The sequence below is a fragment of the Crocodylus porosus genome, unplaced genomic scaffold, assembly GCF_001723895.1.
Source record: "Crocodylus porosus isolate Cpor-Errol unplaced genomic scaffold, CroPor_comp1, whole genome shotgun sequence".
In the NCBI taxonomy this organism is placed as follows: Eukaryota; Metazoa; Chordata; order Crocodylia; family Crocodylidae; genus Crocodylus; species Crocodylus porosus.
This window is the reverse complement of record NW_017728927.1, coordinates 14269544-14294897: the sequence shown is the minus strand read 5'-3', so window position 1 is coordinate 14294897 and position 25354 is coordinate 14269544. Positions and strand designations below refer to the sequence as shown.

The 25354-nt window shown below is 40.9% G+C and overlaps 3 protein-coding genes across 4 annotated transcripts in view; 2 read left to right on the top strand and 1 right to left on the bottom strand.

Annotated features, from left to right (window-relative positions):
• Positions 1-25354, bottom strand: part of LOC109314738 (tigger transposable element-derived protein 1-like) — a 90482-nt gene that overhangs the window by 39765 nt on the left and 25363 nt on the right. The gene's annotated exons all lie outside the window — the stretch shown is intronic.
• LOC109314742 lies at positions 1129-13490 on the top strand. Its single transcript, XM_019542071.1, has 2 exons — positions 1129-1404; positions 10070-13490. Exon 2 carries the CDS (start codon positions 10120-10122, stop codon positions 11116-11118), a length of 999 nt encoding a protein of 332 aa, XP_019397616.1. The 5' UTR covers positions 1129-1404; positions 10070-10119; the 3' UTR covers positions 11119-13490.
• On the top strand, positions 15636-21095 carry GPER1 (G protein-coupled estrogen receptor 1). The gene is made up of 3 exons (XM_019542062.1): positions 15636-16607; positions 17156-17298; positions 18683-21095. Exon 3 carries the CDS (start codon positions 19120-19122, stop codon positions 20194-20196), a length of 1077 nt encoding a protein of 358 aa, XP_019397607.1. The 5' UTR covers positions 15636-16607; positions 17156-17298; positions 18683-19119; the 3' UTR covers positions 20197-21095.

Here is a 25354-nt window from a genome sequence, read left to right as displayed (position 1 = left end):
TCCGAATCGAATCAGAGGACCCTTTAATCTCTCCGAATGGAATCGGAACCCTCCAAATTGATTTGGAGAGATTCAGAAAGATTTGGAGATTCGTACATAGACACAGCTTTAAATGTTTTTTCTACATACCTCTAGGTAGCAGGGGCTTGTGAGTGCTGCGATGCTGGGGTGCATGGAGTGTCCCACAGAAGCACGGGGGGCTCCCCAGCACGCTTGGCTACAGACCCGGAAGTGGACCAGAAGCACTTCCAGCCCACCAGGGAGCATGCTGGGGGCCCCCTCTTACACCCGTGGCTTGGTGACTGCAGCTGGGACGAAGCAGCCCCCCTCTTCTCTGCACCCCCATTGCAAGGCTGCCCAGCTACAGAGGGGGACTTCCACCTGCTCCTCCCCTGCCACTGCGAGGCAGAGAGGGGGGCTCTATGCAAGGCTGAGAGGGACTCTTGCCCCCCAGTTGCTCCCCTGCTGCTGTGGAACGAGGCAGGTGGCTCTGTTCAGCACTGGGGGGGGTACTCTTTCCCCTCCTCCTCCTCCCTGCGCTGCCACAGGGCAGGGAGGGGGTGCTTTGTGTAGTACTGCCTAACCCAACCCAGCCCAGGCCAGTTGGGACATGGGGAGTGGTTGTAACTGAGCTGCAGCTGCTCGGGGTGGCCCTGCCCCCATGGCCCAGGCCAGCCTTGCTCATCCCCAGCTGAGGCTCAAAATCTTGCTCACCAATCCATGATGGACATTGCCAAAGTTTCTGAAGAACAACTATTGCACATACATGTAAATCCGTTCTTCCAAAAAAATGCTATGCGTGATTCAGAGAGCAGGAATATACCCTGAATTGTTCATTTTAGACAGAGCCCTTGACAACATTCACTTTGACTTGTATTAGTTTTAAGGTATTTAAACCAAAAAGCCAGTGGACAGTGTTATTATTTCAGGCGGCACACTTCTAAAAATTCTACTTGCAAAGACTGCCTAACATGGCTGGGTTCACTTCATGACTAGGAAAATGTCCAAACCCTGAATTAGAAGCCACTGGATGGCCTCACAGACTCAGAAATGGTTAGGGAAAACACTACTTTTCTGTTCTGAAACATCTTGCTGCGTAGCATGATTTGAACTTTAAGGTCACATGATAAAACCATAGGTTTGCTAAACATGCAACGTGTATGGGTTGAATTACTTGAAACAGTTTCTGTTTTCTCTGCAGAACTGTAGGCTTTTGTAGTCTTAGTGTGCCTGTGATATTAGCTTGCTATACAGCAGCTAAAGAAGTGCCTGTAATACACCCTCATGATCTGCTTCCTGCATAAATAAAAAGGGTTATTTCCTCCAAGCAGCAATTATATTTCATCTGACTATTCACAGAAAAAGTCTCAGCCAGTTGCATCTCTGGAACATTTTCTTCAAGAGGTAAGTTTTATATTTCTTTAAATATGTAGATTGCCACTAGAGGATCAAAACTCTTATTTTAAAATCTTTTTCTTTTCATTCAATATTTGGACTCTACAAAGCACTATGAAATACCACATCTGGGACATGTTTTTATAAAGTTGATATTTATTTATAGAACTGGGTCCAAAATAGAACTAAGATTAGTATTTCCACCAAACAAACATGTAAAGAGTAAGGGCGTATTCTCAAAAAATATTTAGGTGCCTAACTGCAACTGAAATTAATTCCTATTAAAATATCACACTGGAATTTGATATTTTTGATATCTAGAGTTTTACTTCCAGATGTACTTTGAGGGTCTGGGCCTTACTGTTCAAGCCTTAACCTTAGAAGCTAAATCTGTTCTCTGGATGGACAGGCATTATCAAACATTGCAGAAAAAAGCATCAACAGCACAAATTAAAATCAATGTTGTCATTGTTGCTTTATATGCATTTGCATAAAAGTATAAAGTTTCAATTTAATATAAAGTGGTAACTTTTTAGAGCTAAGAGATCTGGTTCCTAGAACATTTACAATTTCATAACTGAAAAAGCCCTATGACAGTTTCCATTATCACAACACATAAGAGAGAGATAAAAAATGTAGGTGATTCTCATACACGTGTTATCCTCATACAGTACTTCAGCTACAGCCTGTGATAAAAAATGTATGGTTGTTGTATATGAATCCTGTAGAGTTAAAGCAAGGCTTTGTAATGCTAAAAGTGAGGCCTTTTTTTTGTCCTTTCACCTCCGTTTCATAAAAGCAGACACAGCACTTATGAGACGACGTGGAGGGAAAAGGGGTACTGTGTGAGGGTCATTATGTGAAGGTTACTGATAAGATACGAAACTAGCTGAATACAGTCAACAGGGGAGTCTCATCAACAAAACAACCTTGAAAGTCGGGCATGATTTGTTTTTGTTAGATAAAGAAACATCTTAAGACAAAATATAGGGGGCATGTAATTCATGAGAGTTAAACTTCTGTGTTCACGCTCACAGTGCCACTTGATTGGACAAAATAGTAATTTAGTTAATAGATGATTGAGTATTTTTACGAGCACAAGCTAATCACGAACTAACGCTTACACACTTAGAAAGTATAAAAAAGTATTATAAGTAGTAGGCGGGGTCCCCCTCCGGAGGCACCTCGCTCGAGCGAATAAAGATTCTGTATCTGACTTTGAATACTTGCTCTGCGTGATCACTGCCCCAGCCTAGAGCGAACTGCATGTGGCTTTAAGAGCGTAATTCGTAACATGGTTTCTCTTTTTGCATAGAAGAAAGGAAGGATGATCTGAGCAAGCTTTATTTAGAAAATCTATGCTATGGGGCTCTGAAGGGTTAAAACTGCATATGCAGGGCACCACAAAAATCTTATGCGTAAAGCTACGTGGTTGGATTAAAGGAAATAATTTCATAGTAACTGGTGAAAGACGACAGCCGCCCTGCTAAGCTTTTAGATGAAAAGATGTTTGGTTGCTAAGGAAAATAATTCCTTAATTTAGGGATACCCGTAGAAGACCATAAACAAGTGTCAGTTTCTAGTTACATCTAGTTCAAATGTTAGATAATTAGGTCCCCAAACTGATATTTAAAAATGTAGTTAGAGTCCAGGCTCTCTCAAGACATATACCCCCACTTAAAGCTCTTAACTTTTTTCAGTCCTGGATTGTCTTCCCTGAACCATGGTGAACAGCTCTGCTCCGTGTTGGCTGTGAAGGGTAATTTATCTAATGGCGTTCAAAGGATGAAAATCAAACATGTTTACCTGCCCTGCCATCACACAAATCATAACAGAGCAGAATATAATAAAATAGTAAGAACTTAAAGGAATGGGAAGGAGAAACTACATGAAGAGGGAGGAAGGAAGTGCATTAACAATGGTGTTAAACTATGATGACCTAAGTACAAACAAGGGAGGGGAACGAAACAATCTAAAGAGCAGGGGAGAGAGAACAGCTGAGACAAGAGATGAAAGCTGAGCCAACAACACCTATAAAGGAGATTCTTGTGACTGTGGCACAGGATATGAAACACGGAAGAGAAACTACTGAGTCTATGCTCTGCTCCACTCACCATTTTCTGACTTTGAACAAGCCCTGTACAATGTCTAGGGCTTCTGGTCCCCTTCTGTAAATGGGAGTAAAACTGCTACCTACCTGGCACAAAGGGACACTGGGAAGAAAAATGTGATATTTGAAACCCTTATATTCTGGGGACATAAAAAAAGATAATAAACTGATAAATGAAATGCAACAAACAGGAAAAACGTAACCCTTGCATCTGTATGGAAATACATTGCAGGACAGTGAAGTAAGCCTTTGCCAATGTAATGCAGAGGGTTAATGACAAAATTTTAGAACTCCAAAATTTACCAGAAGAGAAAAAGCAGCCTGAAATTTTGTGTCTTTTTCATAATGGGAACTCTAAAGGCATTTTGAGCAGCTTTAAAGCCTGCTTGACTGTCTGGAGCTTTTGGAAGGGGAAGAAAACAAAGTAAGTACCCTCAAGCATTCTGCTCCCTCTCAGACAAGATTATCCACTTCAAGTCCAATAAGTATCAAATGAGAAGGTTTATGGGTCTCTTCAATGATTTGCACCTTATTTTAACAGAGGTGGTATGTAAATTCTTAATCCCAGCTGGAAATATTATTAGGATGTAGAACACAGCAGCATGGATTCCCTCCCTAAAGCTTCTGATCAACTAGCCTAAAGCTTGCTATTAGAGGATCTATGGATGCTCTCACAGTGTATCTTTACAGATGCCCTGGGGTAGGGAGGGGGGGACTTTAAGTACCGCAGCTCCAGGAGCCACTCTAAATAAAGCCCCTGCGGCACCAAGTGTATTCAGCAGGGCTGCTTTAACTAAAGCTCATTTCATGAGAACCTGCTGCCATTTTGAAGCATGGGGATGCTGAATACACATGACGCGGCGGTTGGCAGAGCACGCTATTTAGCTCGCTCAAGCAGATTTGATTGATCAAGTCTGCGCCAATGCCTGGAACAGACATCTGGCATGTGTAGAGGTGCCCATACTGCAGACCAAAGGATGACAGATGCCTTATAAAGATGCCTTCTTGAGTTACAAAATGGTTTTGACTTCAGTCTTCAAAAGTTCTGCTCATCTTAGAAGAATAACTATTTATAAAATAATATACACTAAGACAAGTCACTGGTTAAAAGCTAAGCAATGAGTCAGCTACAGACATGACAAAACACTGTAGCAAATTCCCAGCTCCTGTAACCCATGCATATAACTTACGACTCCTTGCAGCTATCTGTAACTTGTATTTCTTAATCCAAAAGTACTCATTGATCAAGTTCCTCTTGTAAGAACGTACATAAGGGCAGGTCTCAAGAAATCAGCTGGAGTTAGAGATGTGGTACCTAAAATACTGTGCACTTTTCTAGACAGAGCTCAAAGAAGACAAGACAGCTAATGTGACCTTAAAATTCTGGTTCTACCACAAACCTTTAAATTGCATTAAGACAGCATCAAGTGTTTATGCATTTATTCTCCTGGCATGTACAACATGCAGGCAACACTCACAGTGTATACTAATGAACCATACTGAAGATGTAAACAGTTTGTTCTCTTAGTAATAATATCCTGCTGTAGTGGAGGATGCTAGGGTGTTTTCCTGGAATTTTTCAGAAAGGTGCATTGGCAGGATAATAGAAGGAAACACTTTGGCCCTGTCTTCATGCAAAAGGATTCCCTGTCACACTAAATTATAATTGTACAAGTACAGCAGTACAGGTAAAACCTCCCTACGTAGGCCCTCCTATTAGAGTACAAGCAGCTTACTGAAGTTTAACTTATATCCATTCCCTGGTGGCATAAGCAAAACTGAAAATAGGAATAAGACTGTCTAGCAACACTAGTATTACATCAATTTTAAACTGACACTTTGGGTTATCCTGAAAACAAAAAATTCCAAGTTGGCAAGACCTGTTCTAACCTTTACCCATTTCTGGCAGGTTTCTCGATAAGCATGACAAATGAGGCCTAAAACAGGTTGATAATGGGCTGTTGGTATTTATGAAATACATCAGCTCCTTAGAAATGTCACTGTGCACAACAGTAGCAGTCAACTCAGGAATCAAGAGGATGAAGCTTAATGGGTAATAAATTGCAAGTTGCACCATTTGCTGCTATATCTAACCTTCTTTGTCTAGCTGGCCTTGCAGCTTGGATATTGTGAGGAGAGTTGTATGCAACGTAAAATTCCCTTGGCTGTGCTCAGAAGTTGGAACTAATCATCAGTACCAAGGCTAGATCCTGAACCAGTTAAAACACGCATTTCCACCTCCATTGTTGTTTCCATAGTCTGATGCAGGCCAGCATCATTTCTAGTGAAATCCCCAAACATTCTTGCTGCCAAATCAATATCACTGCAAAAAGGAGGCTGCTGCAGAACTACGCTGCGATTCCATGCAAGGGAACTTGAAGCCATCACTTAACAGGTTAGGCTGGCAGTTTGAAAGGAGACGAGGAAACATTTACAAAGCCAAAGCTGACTACTAATGTTCAGTTCTGTCCCAAAAAACTGACAAGAGTGGATGAAAATATCAAATCTCATAAATGTTTCCCAGCCTGCCAAAAACAATGTGAGAGATGAAACCTGAAACAAGTGACAGTTCTCCTCTGTGAGCCCAGTGCCTCTTTGCTGCCTTATGGTCTAGACCAGAGGTTCTCAAACTGGTCTGCAGACCACCACTGGTCCAAGAGCTTCATTCAGGTCCACAGAAAGGTGACCTAAGGCTAAAGCTGACAAACATTACACCCAACTTCCCAGAACTTTGCTCAAAAAACAGGCACATCCATCCCATTAGAAAGCCAAGACAACTGATATTAAAATATGAGGTGTGTGCTTTGATTTGTAGAACAAACAAAAAAAATAAAAAAGTTTAATAAGTGGTCTGCCGAGACCCTCAGCAATTTTCATGTGGTCCATGAAAAAAAAATGTCTGAGAACCACTGGTCTAGACTCTTTTATTCATACCCCTTCCAAAGCTCTCATATGAGGTTGGATTTGCCAGAAAGTCTATCCTTTTGGAGGGTCCAAGATTTGATCTATTTAAAAATTGTCATTAATATGTTTTATTTAGAGAATGTATAGGGAAAGCAATGGGGGAAACTTATTTCATGGCCTTTGGGGATTATTCTCAGGCAGAAAAATGTGGGGTGGGGGAGAAGGAGGGGGACCTGGAGAGGAGAGGAGATGGGTACTGTGCTACAGGGGACTGGCACACAGTTAACAGCTATGAGAAGCTACTGTATGTGTATGCGGGCCAAAAGGGAACTGCAAAGCCAAGGGGATAGCACGGAAACCATTTGCTTCTATGAGAGGAATAAATTCTGGATTTCTTTGCTGCAGTATTGCCCAGTTGGTCAAACAGAAAGAAAAACAAGTCACCCTGTGAGCTTAGCTCATTCTTCTGCTGAGTAGAAACAGAAGTTAAACTTTGCTCCTCAAACCCTTTTCCTGCAGCAGAACTTCCCCAAAACCAGAACATCCTGACATCAAAATATAGGAGGTAACAAACCCCACAAGTGAAGCAGTCAATCATAGCTGTATTATAAATGTAGTGTGCATATGGAAAAATTATTTAAACACACTCAACTGCTGTAATGGAAATAAAGTTAAAATTCAGACTATAAATGTGAGGTGGTATGGGACATGAGAAACTGAAAAAAGTGACTCGATTTATCTCTTAAGAATGTTAATTAAAAAATCTGTCACCATATTAATACTGGTTAAGATTACAGAACCCCAAAATAAAGTAATTTTTTTTTTAAATGCCTGCATCTTTAGTGTTTAAACAACAGGATCCCTCCACGGAAAAAATCTTATGCTCAGTTTGAGGGGTGTTATTCTCATTATGAACCTGGGATATATGGAACCATTAGATAAGGGGAAACTCCAGCATGCTACCGAACCTCCCACTGTCTACATACGGTGCTCAAAACAGATAAGCTGTTCATGCAACATAACCAAGTTTTAATGTGGGCTTCTCTGCTATGCTTTAATGCAAAAACAAAAATGTTTGGACACCAAGAGGAAGAAGAAACCTCCAAAACTAGTATACTTTACTTTTAAACTGTAGGTATACAAAACTATTTTTCAATCTAAGATCCCGTTTAATTGCTGGAAGTTTAAAATTTACTAATTACAAACAGTTGACTTCATTAACTTTAACAAGAAGCTGTTTCAAAATTATTCATCTTTTGCCATTATACCCACTACTCACTGTGAAGGAAGTTTAAATTTTCCAAATCAGCCTGTTTACCAGTAACAAATGCATGAAAGCTACCTTTTTGAAGATTAAGTACTTACAATTTTAGTTGATCTGCAAAATGAATATACCTGTTTTATTGCATTCAGTTCCCTCCTGAGTAAACAATGACTTTGTTTTTTCACATTGTCTACTATTTGCTTAAAAGAAAAAACCAAAACACTTGCCTGGTATCAAAATTATTTTAGTAATATGCCATAAAGCAATTACAGTTAACAGCCTGTCTGTATTACCTTTAAAAACCCTGATCTGCAGGAACGTATAACTGCTGTAAAACACATGCTCCTCACTAAAGTTTTATGGACAAGATAATAACATACCAGCAAATGTTTTCCAAATATTCAGGGCAAAAAAATTAATTTTGCCACTCTTTAGACCATAACAAAATCAAGGCCTTTGTGGTATTTAAAACAAAATGACCTTACTATCAACCTAGGAAGACCTATTACTATGAAAGCACAGTTCATTCAGACTAGCTCTTAAACACTCATTCTCATTAATTTTATGTGGGCTTCTCAGTGTGGATTGCAGTTAGGAAACAAGTTATTCATAAAGAAAGGGATCTAAAGAAATATGGTTCTCCTTTCAGGTTCTATCTTCACATCCTCAGCCTCAACTCTGAGATGGGCAGCAGGATTCATGTTACAGCAGGGGTAGGCAACATTTTTTGGCTGGAGTGCTGAAAATCCCCACAATGCCTACCTTGGAAGGTGCCAGAGTGCCAGCACACCAGAAAAACAAAATGAGGGCAGGGGGTACATAGCAGGATGCCCTGCTTGTGTCCTTTGCCCCCCACCCAAAGCCCCTGCCCCTGAACCCTGCTGCCCCTTGCCCCCCACCCAAAGCCCCTGTCCCCCAGCCCTGCTGCCTGGGCTCCCGGCTGAAGCTGGGAGGCTCCACACGGCTGTGCCAGACTTTGGAGCCCAGGCATGAGCTCCATACTGGCGCATGCACCTGGGTGTCCAAGCAGGCAGTGGAGGGGAGGCCTGAGGCAGTGCAACTCCAGCACAGAGCTGATGACTGGGCTTCAGAGCCTGGCGCAGCTATTTGTAGCCAACCTGGGCTCTGGGAAGCTGCAGCAAGCAGCGGGCAGGATGCAAACAGCTGTGCCGGGCTCCACAGCTCCAGCATCAGCTCCATGCTGGTGGCGACTGCGTGCACACCTCGGGGCAGACAGTGGGCAGCGCAGCCTGCCCCAAGGTACGCGTGCAGTTGCTGCCAGCATGGAGCTGATGCCCCACACAGGCCAACTCTGTCCCTTTAAGGAAAAAAAAAAAAAAGCCTGAAAAAACCCAGAGACTCAGCGCTCCTGCCGGCAGGGGGCAATCCCTGCTGCCCCACGCCAGGTGGGGGCTCTGCACGAGCCCCCGAAGCTGCACCAGGAGCGTTAAGTCCCAGGGCTTTCTCAGCTTTTTTTTTCCTTAAAGGACCAGAGCCCCAGCAACCAGGGCACCCATAGGGGGGCTGGGGGAGCACAGGGTGTGATCAAGGGGGCTTGTGCAGAGCCCCCCCATGCAGTGGGGGGCAGTGGGGATCGCTCCCCTGCCCAGCAGCACCTGGTGAGCAGGGGCAGGTGAGGGCAGCCATGGGAGGGACTGGGGGAGCAAGTGGGGATCAGGGGGATGGCAGGGGTCCCCCCGGTCCCCTCCCCCAGCCCCCCCTTCTCCACCTCTAATACTTACCAGCTCAGAGTAGCTGCAGCTCCTTGCTGCAGCCACGGGGACTGCCCACATCATCAAAGCTCTCCCAATCTTTGCTGAAGATTCGCAGCGCTTTGAATCGATTTGAACCTTTAAATTGGACCCGATTCGATTCGGATTCAGAGATTCGGCCACTGAATCAGGCCAAATCTCCTCTGAATTAAATCACCACCTGAAGCTTTGCACAGCCCTAATATCTATAGGATATATATCATTTTGCCTGCACTGTCCCTATTCCCATAACACATAAATCCTCTTTTGGCCAGCTGAGGACAGAGCGTGGTTCTACGTAGCCACAAATCCAACTTCCTTGCTTTAAAACAAAATCCCCACCAAAATATAAGTCATACTGGGGCGCCGAGCACACTGAATCCTGCCCACTTGCTCAACAGCTGAGCTGCAGGAGCTCTGTATCTACATAGGACAGAGGGACGCAGTAGAGTTCAGATAAGAGAAAAAGTGCTCAAATTTGTCATGCTACAAATATTAAATTGCATAAGCAACCCATTAAAAAGTGAAAAATGTGTTACAAAAAAGTAATACTTACAAAATAGAAAAAAAGACTACTACATTTCAATGGAAAATAGTTTTGAAAAACAACCGTCTTTCTAAAGATGTATTTCACTTTCTTTTTAGGTTACACTTTCAAAACTTCACAAAACAGGATATTAGCTCTGAATAGGAGGATGATTTCTCACAATATGACATGGATAAGGTATCCAAGCAACAGCTGGGACTCCTCCACTGACATTGAAGACGTCATAGCTTCTCAAAACATCATATCAAGATTTATGCACTGTTATATTGCCTTTTTTGCGCCAGCAGGTTTATTAACTGGCATACTGATCCTCATCATCTTCATAAAGAACTTTTTGCAGAATCGCATCTTAAGAAACCTAAATATATTTCTTTTAGATTTCACCATCAGCAATATTGCAATGATTTTTTTCTCATTTACTGTCATACCAAGACCTGGCTATCTAAAGGCAACCCATTTAGGATGTGGAGTTCTGTCTTTTTTTTTCAATGTGAGTTATTTCAATTCTCAGTATCTTTTGATTTTGATGCTTCTCACTTTACTCAGTCCATTTTTATTCAGGGCTAGTTGGATGACTACAACAACTCAACGTTCTCTGTTATGTGTTGGATTTATACTAACATGTGCTTTCTGCATGTCAGTGGTAGTGGTGGCACTTTTAGGCACAGACAATTACCATGCAAATACAGACTGCCAGGTAGATCCATTATTTGCATGGCCAGAATATGAGATTATTAAATTCACCTTTGGATTTGGAATTCCTTTGATTCTGCAGTTACTCTGTTTTATTCTATTCTTCATTAAAGCAGCACAATCAGAAACAAGAAACTTAAGAAAGCATATTCACATACCATTAATGCTTGTTATAACCATAACCATAACAATGTTTTCATGCCGTCTATTTTACAATGTCATGATTCTCTACAGGACCATGTTAAAGATACAGAAAATTATTGGAACTTTCAAGAATGAGCTAATGATGAATATTGCAGAGATTGTAGTATTTATTGAGAGCTGTGTTAGCTTGATATTCATACTTTGTCTTCATAAACCATTGAAGAATGGAATAGCAGAAATCATAGCAAAATGCAAAAGAACAGACACTACCAACAACCTCCCTGATCTTGGTGACACTGATGCACTATGAAACTGCATCTCATGATTCCTTTGCCCTGCAGAGTGCTGATGTTTTACATATTTTAAATAAAGGACAGCCATCCATCTGATACATCTTGCAATTGGTAACAACTGAAGGAAAACAGTCCCTTGGTCCAATTTTTCCTCAAGTTCTCACCATCAAGTTGTTATTTATATAAATCAGTTCCCTCCACTTCAGTGGGATTGTTCCAATCAAAATCAAAATTCTGAAAAAAGCCCACTTAATGTCGGAAACAGGGTACTTTTGTGACACCTGTATAGGAGTAAACAGAAGCACCTTCGCCAAAGCTAACAACTGAAGAAAGAGACATTTTGGTCCTTAACTGAATTTTCACATGGAATTTAATCCTTCAAGGCTACTGATATTTATCCATTACACGCTGTTGCCTAATTCCAATGGTCAAAGACAATATCAGTAAAATACAGGAAAACTTCCTGAAATTGTGATATACTGTACTGCCAGAGGGTGGGGTGCACAATTCCACAATTTTAAAACATCCCCGTTACGAACATTCTCTCCACCTTCCCTTCCCTGTTGGCCTTGGAGATCATAGCATTTTCATGATTTGTTTCAATTCTCTTGTGGCAAAAACAATCTTGAGTATTAGGGAAGGGCTAAACCTATTTATCCATGTAAAGGGAGCAGCCTTTGGAGAAAGAAGTAAGTTCCAGTGGCTCAAGTAGAAGACAGTGCTGGACTGACGGGAAGGCCCCCTATGAGACAAAGTACTGGGAAAGAGCAACAGGGTGACAGAGCTACCAGGAATAACCATAACTACATCCCCCACAAAAATGGCAGGCAATTGGACAAATACAAGAGCTACTGCTGGGAACAATAACAGGAAGAACCAAAAAAAAAGATAACAATATGTACCCAGAATCCAGTACCCATGGACTATTTCCAGGGTCACTGACTTGAATGTATTAAAAAAAGTTCTGCCATTTGCAGGGTGGGATTACATGACTTGCAGTTACAGGGAGCTGCATAGTCTTGCTAAGGGCCCCAGTCACCTGTGTCTGGGAGAAACACTGTGTTATGCACTGGGAAGATGCCCATTTTATCTTTCAAGTTTGGGCTTGTATTTCCCCATACAGCTTTGTATTGCTGCTGTTCTGAATGCACTGGCAACCCAAAGAAGGCTGTAAAAAACGTCATTATGGAGCCAAGCAGAAATGTAAAACAATCTAGGTAAGAAGCATTTTAATGGCCAAGTGCAGAGCAGAACACTGAAAATCTCGGCCCCAACCTTACAGCGCAAGCTGAGAAAAGGGAGAGTAAAAGACTGACTCATTTGTTAGATCAGATCTGTGTAACAGGTGGGCTGCGTGGAATTAAACTGCAGCCCCTAGGCTACTGCCCAGCCACTGCTCCCACCCACTGCTGTAGCTCCAGGCTTCCCCTTCCTCCTCCAGCTGTCACTTCCCAGGCTGTCCCAGGGTTCAGGGCAGTGCAGCAGCACAGAGAGCTGTGGGTGAGCCTGGGTCTTAGAAGAGTATGTATGTATTTTGTAGTTAAGTAAATTGCAAAAGATACTGGCTTTTAGTTGCTAAGGGTTTCAGTTCTTTTTTTTAAGTGTGAATTTTAGTCTTAATGAAATGTGTGGGAATGGCAGCTCTGGAGAGTAAAGGCTTACCTTCTCTGCAACAGTTAGCTTTTGTGAAAATGATCACACTGTGCTGCACAGACTGGATTAGCAACAGATGAATTATAATTCAAATTGCAATATCCCCACAACATGACGGGGTCTTGACCAGCAGTATCCTAGCTTCAACCCAAGCACATTTACAGGGCAGACGGCTTGAGCTGAAAACTTCATTTAACTTGAACTGGAAGGGTGTGCAAGATAGCGGTCGGAATAGAGACAAAACTCAAGCTAATAACGAAGCAAAGACAATTCTTCTATATAGTGGTATAACATACGCTGCAGAATTGCCTACAAGTCCCACCCTTAAGTCTAAACCTGACCTGCAAGAATGACTTCTCAGTGGAAAGGACATGCTCAGCTTCATGGCACTTTGACTTCTTAACCTTCCTACTGGGACCCAAATGTTGGGACAAATTAGTGTTAGTTGTGCTGGTGGGTTTTATGAAGGACCTTCCATAAAGAAATGGAAATGGGGGATCCCGTGAAAAATTAGTAGGCTGAACTACACTGTACAAAAAGGGGTGATATTTTTTTAGATGTTTTCCTTTCTTACTTTGTATTTTGATTGCTATGTGAAAGATAAATGACAGGTTATGGGGGCCTCCATGCATTGTCAGTGGCCCATACTGTAAAATTTGAGATATTAGAATTCAGTTTTTGTAACATACATTTTAATAAAAATAAGGTTTTGTGGATTTTTTTCCACCAGAATAGATTGCAAAAGTCCAGATGGTCTTCCTGTTTGAGAACATTCATTTTTAAAAAGAAAATGCTAAGAGAATTATATTCATTTGCCAATAGTTCTGTAAAAGTTTTTTTTTCATAAAATACATGCTATTCGTGGCTTTCTGATATTTCTGTCAGGCACGGAACACAGCTGTCCACTTGAACGGACGCTGAGAAGTTTTCATTTGTTAGGAAATAGAGAAAAACACTTTTTTGGGTTGAAAAAGTGTAGGAAGCCAGATGGAAAGAATGTCACCCAATGGTTAAAAGTTACAGTATCTCTTGCAAGAGGAAAAGGAGTAAGAATTTGGGGAAGCAGCAGCAACCTTCCACAAAAATAGCTATTTACTCTGGTTAAGTACTGCACAATGACATCAGGAAGATGTCTACCTTATATTCTCTACAGATTTCCACTTTGTGCTAATTTCAAAGATACAGAACACTGGCTGTTACAAATGACAACTTTTCTGCACATGAAAATATTTCTGTTTAACACCAAAAGTTACTTTACAGTTTGCTCCTCTTTCCTCTGTGGAACAATTTATCAGCCCCTGCCACCATCATCCTGATTGAAACCCTGCATAGTGCATTTGACACAACTCCCAGTGCTGTTCCACACTTCTCTCAGCAGATTCTTTCAACTCGCACATTCCTGGGAGGCCCCAGATGGTCTCTTCCCAGTTATCTAGCCTGCTAGAGAAGCTGCCCAGTTGGTGGCTGATGCGGCAAACTGCTGGGATCCCTCCTTGGCATACGTTCACCAAAGTTTCTACTTACTTTACAAACCCTGCCTTCTGCACCAGATAGCTGAAGACAAGAAAGTAAAGCCTGTCAAATCAGGTGGGGATGGCAGAAACTCCACCTGTACGCAAGAATTAGAGTTAGGGTTGGGTATTTGACCAATCAAATAAAATCTGGTCAATTAACCAGTCAAATATTGGTCAAAAATGTAAAAGAACTGCTAACACGTCCAACCAATCCACAGAAAAAGCACAAATTGACCATAAGAAAATCAGCATCAGGCTGATCCAGGCCAAATTTTCCATTGAGAAATGTGTCAAAAAACAATACAAAAAATATCATATTTCTGTCAGAAAAACTATAAAAAAAAAAAAGTAGGTGTGGGGGGAGGTTGTAAAAATGCTATGATCTTTGACTGATCAAAAATATGCAGTCAATTGAAAATACGTGACCAGTCAGTCAATTGACTGGATGCCAACATTACTTAGAGTCAATGAAGACTCCGTTTTAAGAAATAAATAGAATTTTCTTCTTAAATACTATCAAACAAGTCTAGAAAAAACAAAATAGTTGACTATGACAGAAGAGAAACAAACCTCTTGGAAAACACCAATGCTCAACTATGTCGTTCTTACACTTTACTGAGCAAAACAGTTGCAATCAAGTGACTTCTCAGCAACTACAGAAATGATGGGGTATGTCAGGGGGAGCCGTAACTCCGATACTTGTGTGAGTATCATTTAACATGGGTTGTTAAGATACCGTTTCACTATAAAACATACATGGGTTATCAGCAAATGACAATATGAGAGAAAACGTACCACAATCAAGAGCAACTAAAATTGGTTTTTTACCCTTTTTTAAACATAGAAAGTCTGAACAATAAGATGCTTCTGGATTAATGAGTATTGCTGATACTGTGACTGGCAAATAAAACCCTACGCTCATATCTAGGGACCTACTTAACTTGCAGCCAGACTAAGCCATTTTTGTGGCTTTGTCCTGGCATGAAAAGCCCATTTCACAGGCATTTTGCAACAGCCTTGCCCTTGGCACTGACTGCCAGAGAGACTGTTGAACGGGGCGAGGAAGGACGAGGGGGCAGCCACCATCTTGATTGCTGGCTGCCCTTCATCCAGCCCCACCCCATAGCACTGATTGGCAGATAGGCCCTGGGAGGGTGGGGGGGAGGAGGGACAATAGCCACCTTGCCAGCCAGTGCCTTCCCCTCCTGGGCAGTGATCCCTCTAAGCTGCATGGCGCACTCATGCTGTGCTGCCAGGCACGCCTGCACATCCCCCCCGCACGCTGCACAGCTTAGAGAGAACGCTGCTCCTGGGTGGGGTGGGAGACTTGCCCGGGAGGGGAAGACTTAATAAAAAAAAAAATTGTTATTAAGCCTTCCCACCCCGATTTTGTGGGCAACCCTGGATTTCACGGTTTCCACAAAATCTGACAAGTCACAATGTAGGTAGGGCCCTATTCATATCTAAATGTGTTTTCAACATCTTCATGAAAAACCTTCAGATACTTTGGCACGCTACGACTTTTCCAGACAACAAAAACATCTAATGATATAATATTCATTTCATTACAGTAAAAATAATGGTCTTTCTGATCATTTTCTCTGCCTTGTGCTTCTAATAGTGGCTATGTTTAAATAAATCTCTTGGTCATTTAAAAATGACTGGACCCTCTGACTTTAAAAAAGAAAAACGATGTTCAGTGAAATTTAACAAGTTCTTGTAAATATGTAGGAAAGGCAACATCCTGGCTACTTGTACTTTAATTTTGAACATATAAAATGAACTTCTGAAAATCTCGAATAGTTATATAAATGGGAATGTTATATACATGAATACTGTGGCATATATACAGATGTATAGCCAAATTTAGGTGAGCAGCTACAGAATGTTGTATCAAGCAGAACAACGAGTGACACTTTACAGGAAGAAGTCAGATCACAAATATAAAAAGAAATCCAGTTAAAAGGTGATGGCTATCATCTCAAATGCATTTTATTTTCTTCTTTTAAATTAGAAATAAGAGCTTAATGCACTGCTCTGTTTTTGAATGTTCTTAGCTTCTCTTTCCAGTTTTGATAGAACAATTTGAACAACCAGTAGGTGGTGTTTGTGCAAATAGCAGCTACTTCTCTACCCGTGGAGCTGAAAAGCAAAACTCCACCTGCCATACTGGAGTTTGGAAGCAAAAACTGATTCTCTAAATTCACTGCACCATTAAGCTTATTTCTTATAGGTGGCTTTGCGTTGCACAACATCAGAGCAGTGTCAAGCTGCGGATATACTTGGTGCTTATGACAGATGAAATACAAATGATAAATCCAAATACAACTGACTTGAAGGTAAGAAAATTCTATTCAAGTTGTTTAATTAATTGTAGCTTTCTTAGCTAATATTTTCCTAGAGTTTTAGTATCGGTTCTTGGACCATTAAAAGCTTTCTTAAAACTCAAAACTAAACTAAATTAATATTACAGACCAATAACAAAATATATTGAGCTGCAACTTGAAAAAATAAATCTTTAAACTCAATGAAGCTGCATTTGAATGTGTTGTACCATTTGAGTCATTGCTTAAAATGCAAAAAGACTAAATCAGAGGTAAGCAATTTGAAAGGTAACGGTCAAATATAAGGCAAAAAGACGAGTCTTTCTGGTAAAGGAAAAGAACCAGCAGAAACAGGGTTAACTTAGCCTTTAAAGGAAGCCTGTTCAGCACCAGTTCAAGTGAACACAAGTTAGAACAGACCCTGGGAATCTATAAAGCTCTGTTTTATTGCCAAGGTCATGCAGCAAGATCTGCACTTTGCTATCATAACCAATAATTTATTTAGGATGTTTTAAAACCAAATATGAATTTAAATAGATTATTTCTTACTGAACTACCAACAGGTGGCATGCAGTGTAGCCTGGCATCACCTAAATAAAAGTTTTAACATATCCACTAATAGCATATCTGAATATAAACCAGCCTTCTGGTGTTTGGAAGGAAATCAGCTCTGGACAAATGGCTATATGATTACACAGGAATTAAGGTAAAACATATTCTAATACTTTATGTGGTTACATGTAACAATTAGATTGTTTGCTTGGCTTTTGGTTGACTTATTTGTATAATTAGAATATAATTACAGACCCACCTTTCTGAATCATTAATTACTTAAATAATTAAATTTTCCCTTTAAGGCATTTGAAGCAGTTTATCACCTTATTCAATAAAAATTGAACATTTCATAAAAGGCATCAATTCTAATACTCATACCTTGCTCAGATTGCTAATTGGGTGGGAAAAAAAAAAAAAAAAAATCAAACCTGCCTCTCATACATGCAATAATGCCTTTGGATAAACAAAGTCTCAAAAAGCAACAAAAAATATAATGCGCCCTTTCCTATTTCATTTTATATATTAGTCTCTCTATAAGAGAGAAACTATACTTTTGGATTTTTATTCTATAAATATCTATTAATTACCAGTAATAGCCTGAATTCGTTTGAATATAAACTTGATCCAGTAATGGTTTGGTCCCTGGACTGTGAACCAGAGGTATTTTAAATAATTAAATTGAGAACAAAAAAAGAAATATATATTTCATATGTATCCCCAAATATAATTTTGCTAGTGTTACACAAGTAAACAGTTTCATGTTTTATATGGCAGCGTCCGATGTAATCATCTTACTATTAGCAGGTTTATTATTTTAAAACAATTAAATCAACTAACTTGAAATTAAATTTCAACTATAAAGGTATTTTAATACATCATGGTCTTTTTGTTCTCTGCATGTTTGTGTGCTTTTTTAATTAGGAAGCTTGCCAAAACTTGAAGTCTAGATCATTTTACATCTATAAAACATTCTTATTTTGAACACCCATATTTAAGTTAATGCAGTATAATGTATGGCAAAAAAACAGAAAGAGTCAAAGATGTTGGTGTAAATGAATACAAATTAGCTTTATACTATCTTGATGCCTTAAAATGATGCCTGTTCTCTCTCTCTTTCTTTGCAAACAGAACCAGTACATTTCATCTGTCTGCAGATTTTTGCAGTCAAAATCTATGCTATTAAATAAAAGTGTGCTAGTTAAGCAGGAAAAAAAGGAATGTGATACATAAAAAAGCTGCTGTCTTTTCCAGAGGTCAACAGGGCACCCTGACTGGTTTATTCCTCTTTCATACTTAGCCATATTAAGAGTCCGTGGTACGTAAAGCAATGTTTGATCGACACGGTCCCAATAATATATCTTTTCATGTATATTAACTGCATTTTTGCTGAAGATGTGTTTATATATATTTAAACATCATGTTCCTAGACACCTAAAGGTAAGTTATAAATGCATGGTTCCTGTAAATAGACTACTTGAGTTTTTAAGTTAGTCTTCTAGTCATGAAACTGATGCTTTTCCATTTGCTTTTTGCAGGTCTAAGGCTATTCAGGAATTTGTAAAAAAGAGACAAATGGAGCTAAAATTCTGCCACTTTCCAATCTGCAACAAGGGACACTCTTGAAGAAAAACTTGCATTATGCAATACAAACAATCATTACATTCAAAAAGTTTCTACATAATCTAAAACATTAAGTCTCTCATCTGCAGTGTGGATGGTACCTTGTAAATAGCAAATTTCTTAAATAATTTAGTTTTCTGGAAATTGATAGCATTCAGCCAATTTCAAGCCAAATTGCCTTGCCTTCCATTCCATTTTAACAAGTTATAATGTCCTATGAAAAAAGTAAATCTTTCTTCAAATCTTTAAAATGATTGTTATTAATGTCTTTGGAAATGCCAATAATTTAACCATTTGGCCCTAAATACAAAGTGCAAATACTGATGTAATCTTTCCAGCAGAGATCAGAACCATGGAAGCTCACACAGCAGCAATATCATCAGTTATTTGTAACAGCACATATTTTAAACCTAATGGTTCACATTTTTGTAATGAAAGCATATCATCTAGCTTGTCTGATAAATCAGATGAACATGAACAATATGTTATTGGGCTTTTCTTATCATGTCTTTACACTATATTCCTTTTCCCTATTGGCTTTGTCGGAAACATTCTGATTTTGGTTGTTAACATAAGTTTTCGTGAAAAAATGACTATTCCAGACCTTTACTTCATAAATCTTGCAGTAGCTGACCTCATTTTAGTTGCTGACTCCCTCATTGAGGTTTTTAATCTTGATGAGAAATATTACGATATCACTATTATTTGTACTTTCATGTCTTTGTTCCTTCAGATCAACATGTATAGCAGCATCTTCTTTCTGACATGGATGAGTTTTGACAGATATATAGCACTTACAAAAGTAATGAGGTCCAATATATTTCGCACCATGCAACATGCTAGATTAAGCTGCGGCCTCATATGGATGGCATCAATTTCTGCATCACTGGTGCCATTTACAGTTGTACATTTACAACACACTGGAGAGATCTACTTTTGCTTTGCAGATGTGAAAGAAATCCAGTGGCTAGAAATAACATTGGGGTTTATCATCCCCTTTGTGATCATCGGTCTTTGTTACTCGTTAATTGTTCGAGTTCTCATAAAAGCGCACAAACACAGGAGTCTTCGATTACGGCGGCAAAAGGCTCTTCGGATGATTTTTGTAGTTGTCCTTGTTTTCTTTATCTGTTGGCTACCTGAAAATGTCTTCATCAGCGTTCAGCTTCTTCAAGAAAAAGGAGAGCCAGCTTCATCAAGCAGTCAATCTTTTAGACATGATTATCCCTTAACAGGACATATTGTAAACCTGGCAGCCTTTTCTAACAGCTGCCTGAACCCACTAATTTACAGTTTTCTAGGTGAAACTTTTAGAGATAAACTACGGCTGTACATTGAGCAGAAAACTAAAATGTCAACATTAAATCGCTTTTGTCATGCTGCCCTAAAGTCTGTCATTCCTGACAGCAATGAGCAATCAGAAGTTTAATTTAGTAGGGCTGTATAAAAACATTCAACTGTGAAAACTGCAAATATAGAACAAAATGCTTGTTACCAACAGAAAAATATGTACGTATCCTGCCCTACTGAGGACTGAAACTTTATACTCTAAATATTTTTATGACAAGACTTTAATGTGAAAGAATACATTTTAGTCATTTGTATTTAATAATGAACAGGATTATTAAAAACCTAGTAGTGAGGGGGGCTGTATTTGCTTTATACTTGTATGAATGATAATATTGCAGAAAATTTTATCCGGCTAGGAAGACTCTAGATATAACTTGATTATCAGAGATTGCTACTTTCCTGGCATATGTAAGGTGCTGCCACTTACATAATGAAGCTGCCATACCAGTGGAAAAAAACTCATTACAACATACTGATGTGGAGAAGCAGAAAAAAGTTATTGATTTTTTTCATACAAATGAAACTTTGACAACTTTGCTAAGAACTACACAGTATAGCTTATTCATTGTTCTAGGATGCATTTGAGCCATTGATATTTTGTTTCTCTTAATTTCATCTAAAAAGTTCTATCCAGAGGTTTAAGTTTTTTCCCAATTTGTAACTACTGTTTACATCAGCATTTCACCAAGTCTGAAGTCATGTGCAACCCCCATCAGCTGTCTTGCACATCACAGTGAAATTTCAAAAGAGACATCTGCTGTTTCATTTTACCTTTAAATACTGCCTAAGAAAAATCAGGTTCTCCTGCCACAGCTGCAGGTGCACTTAACACATTTACATCAAGTCCTTATATTTAAATGAAAGTCAAACATTACATTTTTCTATTGTAACATGTTTGTCTCGATTGTAAGAATGGAATACTATATCTTTTTAAAATACCTTCTGCAAGCATGACAGTGTAAGAATCTCTTGATTAAAATGTTGCAAGTCTCATTCTTTCTGGCATCAGACAATTTCTGTAATTGGGATACTAACCAGCCATAGGTTGTTTTTCCAAACCCACTGGCCTTACGGTTATCTTCATAGATTTCATGGACATTAGGGCTGGAAGGGACCTTGGAAAATCATAGAGTCCAGCCCCCTGTCCCAGGGGCAGGAAGTCAACTGGGGTCAAAGGATCCCAGCAAGATAAACACCCAAATATCTCTTAAAGAAGTCCAGAGTAGGTACTTGCACCACACCTCTGGAGGCCGTCTGTTCCAGGCCTTGGGGCCCGGACAGTGAAGAACTTCTTCCTTGTGTCCAGCCTGAAAAGGTCTTGGAGGAGTTTGCGGCCATTTGACCTTGTCATCCCTCAGGGTGCTCTGGTGAACAGGCGTTCCCCCAGATCCTGATGTACACCCCTTACACACTTATAAGCACCAACCAGGTCCCCCCGAGCCTGCGCTTTTCCAAACTGAAAAGTCCCATGGCTCTCAGCCTCTCATTGTAAGGCCTGTTCTCCTGCCCTCGGAGTATGCGCGTGGCTCTCTTCTGGACTCTCTCAAGCTTCTCTTAAATGCCTGCCGGCTTCTTTGTTGACCTTCACCTTCAGAAAGGAACCATATGCAGAACAAATCTTAGGGCCACACGCTAGACTTTTAGACCACTTCTTCCAGCCGAATCCCCTACCAAGAATTTTGTATTCAAGTGACCTTTGCTGAAGGTTACTGCAAAGCCCCCATACCAAGTGTTCTTGAATCTTAAATATCAGTTTATAGAACCAATCCAGTATTTAAGCAGAGCAGTAATGACACACATAAATCTCATACACTGAGATGAGATCTCTCTTTTCATGTATCAATATAGGGAACTTGACATATGGAGGGAGAGAGGAGGCAGCAGAGAGGAAAAGAGCTTACTTCTGCCCGCAGAGGGATCAGCAACATGGTACAGGACAGGAAAAGGGATGTGCCAGGCCAAGTGGCTTTGCTGCTCATCCCCCATACCATAGGTCAGATCCAGCTCTTGGGCCACAGATTTAGTATCACTGGGGTGGGGACAGAGAGGGGGTGGAAGGAATCAAGAATTATAGAATATACAGTATTTCAGTTAGAGCACCTGTATCCACATTTTGGAACTAAAATCACAAGTATGTCATTCTAGGATGAGTTTCCTGCTGCCTACATTTTAGCTTTGCATATGTTCTTGAAACTGTTATTCAATTAAAGCTTATTAATTAATAAAGCCCTCTGCCAAGGTGCAGAAACAGCTTACCTCGTCCCACTGTTTTTTTCTTTTGATTCTTTAAACTTCATGACAATGAAGTAATATTTGCATAAATGCCATTTGGATTTCTAAGTTTACTTGTTTATGCTACAGCTGATATTTTAACATACTCTCCCCAAATTACCATCTGCATTTATCTGCTCCGTGCTAGAATTCCTTCATTGAAGGAAAGCAATTTTCTACAGCATGTTTCAGTCAGGGTTTCAACCAGTGTTTGGGGTTTTTTCTGTTTTATTTTGTTTTATGTATTTTGGAGGGTTTTTAACTAACAGGTGTGCTGGTCATTAAGTATAAAATGTTTCTGGGAAGCGAGGGTTATACTCAGACTTACTCTCCCATTTTCTTACTCAACCATCCCCTCACACCTCTCACAATAGTGACTTCCTTTTTACCTAAGTAAAGTAGCTCATAGCTCACATCAGACTTTATCAATGCTGTTTCCAAACACTAGCTCATTTGAAAATAATATGCACCAATTCCTCTACATATAAATTCCCTACCAAGTCCTAGAAAAATAAGAGTGGTTTTAGGACTTAAGTCTTGTTTTTGGCACAAATGAAAAACTAGCATAAGAAAAAAATTATTAATAGTCTATATCTTCTACAGATTCTGAAAGAAACCTATACCTTCAATACTTACTTTAGAAATAACTGAAAGTTACGAATTTTTTTTTTATATATATCTATACACACACACACACACACACACACACACACGGCTTAGCGTGGCTGTCTGTCTGTCCGTAATGCTCTTGGAGCACCCTGATTGGTTGTCTCTGCAGCCAATCACAATGCTTACTGAAACAACCAGAGTGCTTTGCACAGGGAGACACAGACAGATGGTTGGACACGAAGCTGCTGCACAGCTGCATGCAGAGTGGCGGCAGCGTGGGCCGGTGGTTGGCGGTGGTAGCCACCATGTGCAAGCTCCCCCGCCCTGCCCACGGCTCCTGGGAGGTGGTGGTGGTGCACAGCACTCCATCCCTGTTCTCCCCTGCCCACCCCTTCATTCTTGATAGGCAATTTGCCAGTATGAATATAAAACACCAACATTATAAATTCCTTTGTTACTCCCAATTTATAATTGATATTGCTGGACAAAACACTGTTTTGTTCTGTTCAAAAACATTGTTGTTCTAATCTAATCTAACCCAATGCATGTAATTAATAACTACATCTATGAATGGTTACATTTAACGTTAAATAACAATTTTAGAGATTTAAAAGCATGGCACAGACTTTGCCCAGAGTACCTAAAAAAACCACAAAGCCTACCTTGGAAGGTGCCGGAGTGCTGGCATGCCAGAAAAACAAAACAAAGGCAGGGGGTACATGGCAGGATGCCTTGCTTATGCCCCTTGTCCCTCAACCAAAGTCCCTGCCCCGCCCCCCAAGCCCTTGCCTCCCAGCCCAGGCTCCATGGCTATCAGCAGCTACCCAGAACCTGGGCAGGCTGCAGCGGGGAGGCTGCAAACAGCTGCTGCCTCCCTGCCATGGCCCTGGCCCCAGCTACCTCCCAGACCCGGCCCTGGGCTGCAGGGAGGCAGCAGATACCAGTGATGCTTCCCGCTATGTGCCCTCGCTACTGCTTCTGTAGAGCAGAGTGTGGAACCCAGCGCAGCAGGGCACAAAAGGGGGCGCAAAAAGCTGCCTGCCACTCCAAGCTCCCCACTACCCTGGTCACACTTCCCCTGCAGGTGGGGGCAGCAGCAAAGGGCACAACCCTGCGTGCTGCCCACGCTGCTCCGATGCACACAGGGGAAGTATGACCCAGGCAGCACGGAGTTTGCAGCAGCAGGCAGCTTCTCTGTGCAGCCCCTCTGTGAGCTGCCACTCTAGGTTGCACAGCTGTGCTCCCAGCCCTGCTGCCCTCCCCTGGGCCTTCCGGAGTGCAGCGTGTGTGACCCCACGGTGAGAGAGAGAATGGGGCTGGGGTAGGCACCACCCAGCCAGGGTGGGGTGGGTGTGGCTTGTCCAGGGGTTGGCTCTTGCCACTTTGTACCACTTGTCTGGCAGCTGGTTCAGCTGCTGGGGCCAAGCAGGGGGACGAGCTGCCAGATGAGCAGCGTGCAGTGGTGGGAGCTGCACTGCTATCCCCCGCCCCCTCCAGATGAGCTGTGGCTCCATCCTGCACCCTGCCCCACCCCAGCTGGGCAGCACCTACCCCAGCCCTACTCCCTCTCTCACCACGGGGACATTGATCTGCCCCCCAAGCCCCTTCCCTCCCCCTCCCCTCCACCACACCAGACTTACCAGCTGGACACAACTCTCCAAGCTGCCAGGCTTGTGCTCCTCGCTGCCTGCATGCTGCACTGCAGTTGCATGTACGCACAAGCAGTTATCAGCCAAATTATCAGTCACTTAGGCTGATTTCCGATATAGTTAATTTTATTTATATCAGTGCCGATCCAATATCAGACTGATGTATCGGTGCACCTCCAGAAACTGGCCTTGTATCAGGTGTTTGGAAACATAAGAAAAAAAACCTCTATTTTTATTACTAAGGGTGATATTTTTAAATAGAGGCAAAAGGCTCATAAAAAAACCCCCAAAACACAACAAAAAAAAATGGCACTCTTAAGTCACTCAGGTGCTTTTGAAAATTCGACCCTGAATTAATAAAAGTCTCTCTTGAATATGAGCAATATTATCATATGCCAAAGATGGAGCAAAATAAAAAACAGCTTAGTATAAATGAATGACACCACCAAATGGATTACCTCTTTGTAAACAATTATTCATTTCTAAGACACTGACTTATATCTCCGGTGACAAAGCATTTGGGCAAAGGTCCATATGAAATCAGTGTTCTCAGTCCAGAGTAGAAGATAAGTGTCCCAGACCTGTCCACCTGGAACTTTGGGAACTACAGTAGTTTAAAAGTGAACTGCATTCACTTAAAAGATGCAGAGAGAGAGAGAGAGAGAGAGAGAGAGAGAGAGTGTGTGTGTGTGTGTGTGTGTGTGTGTG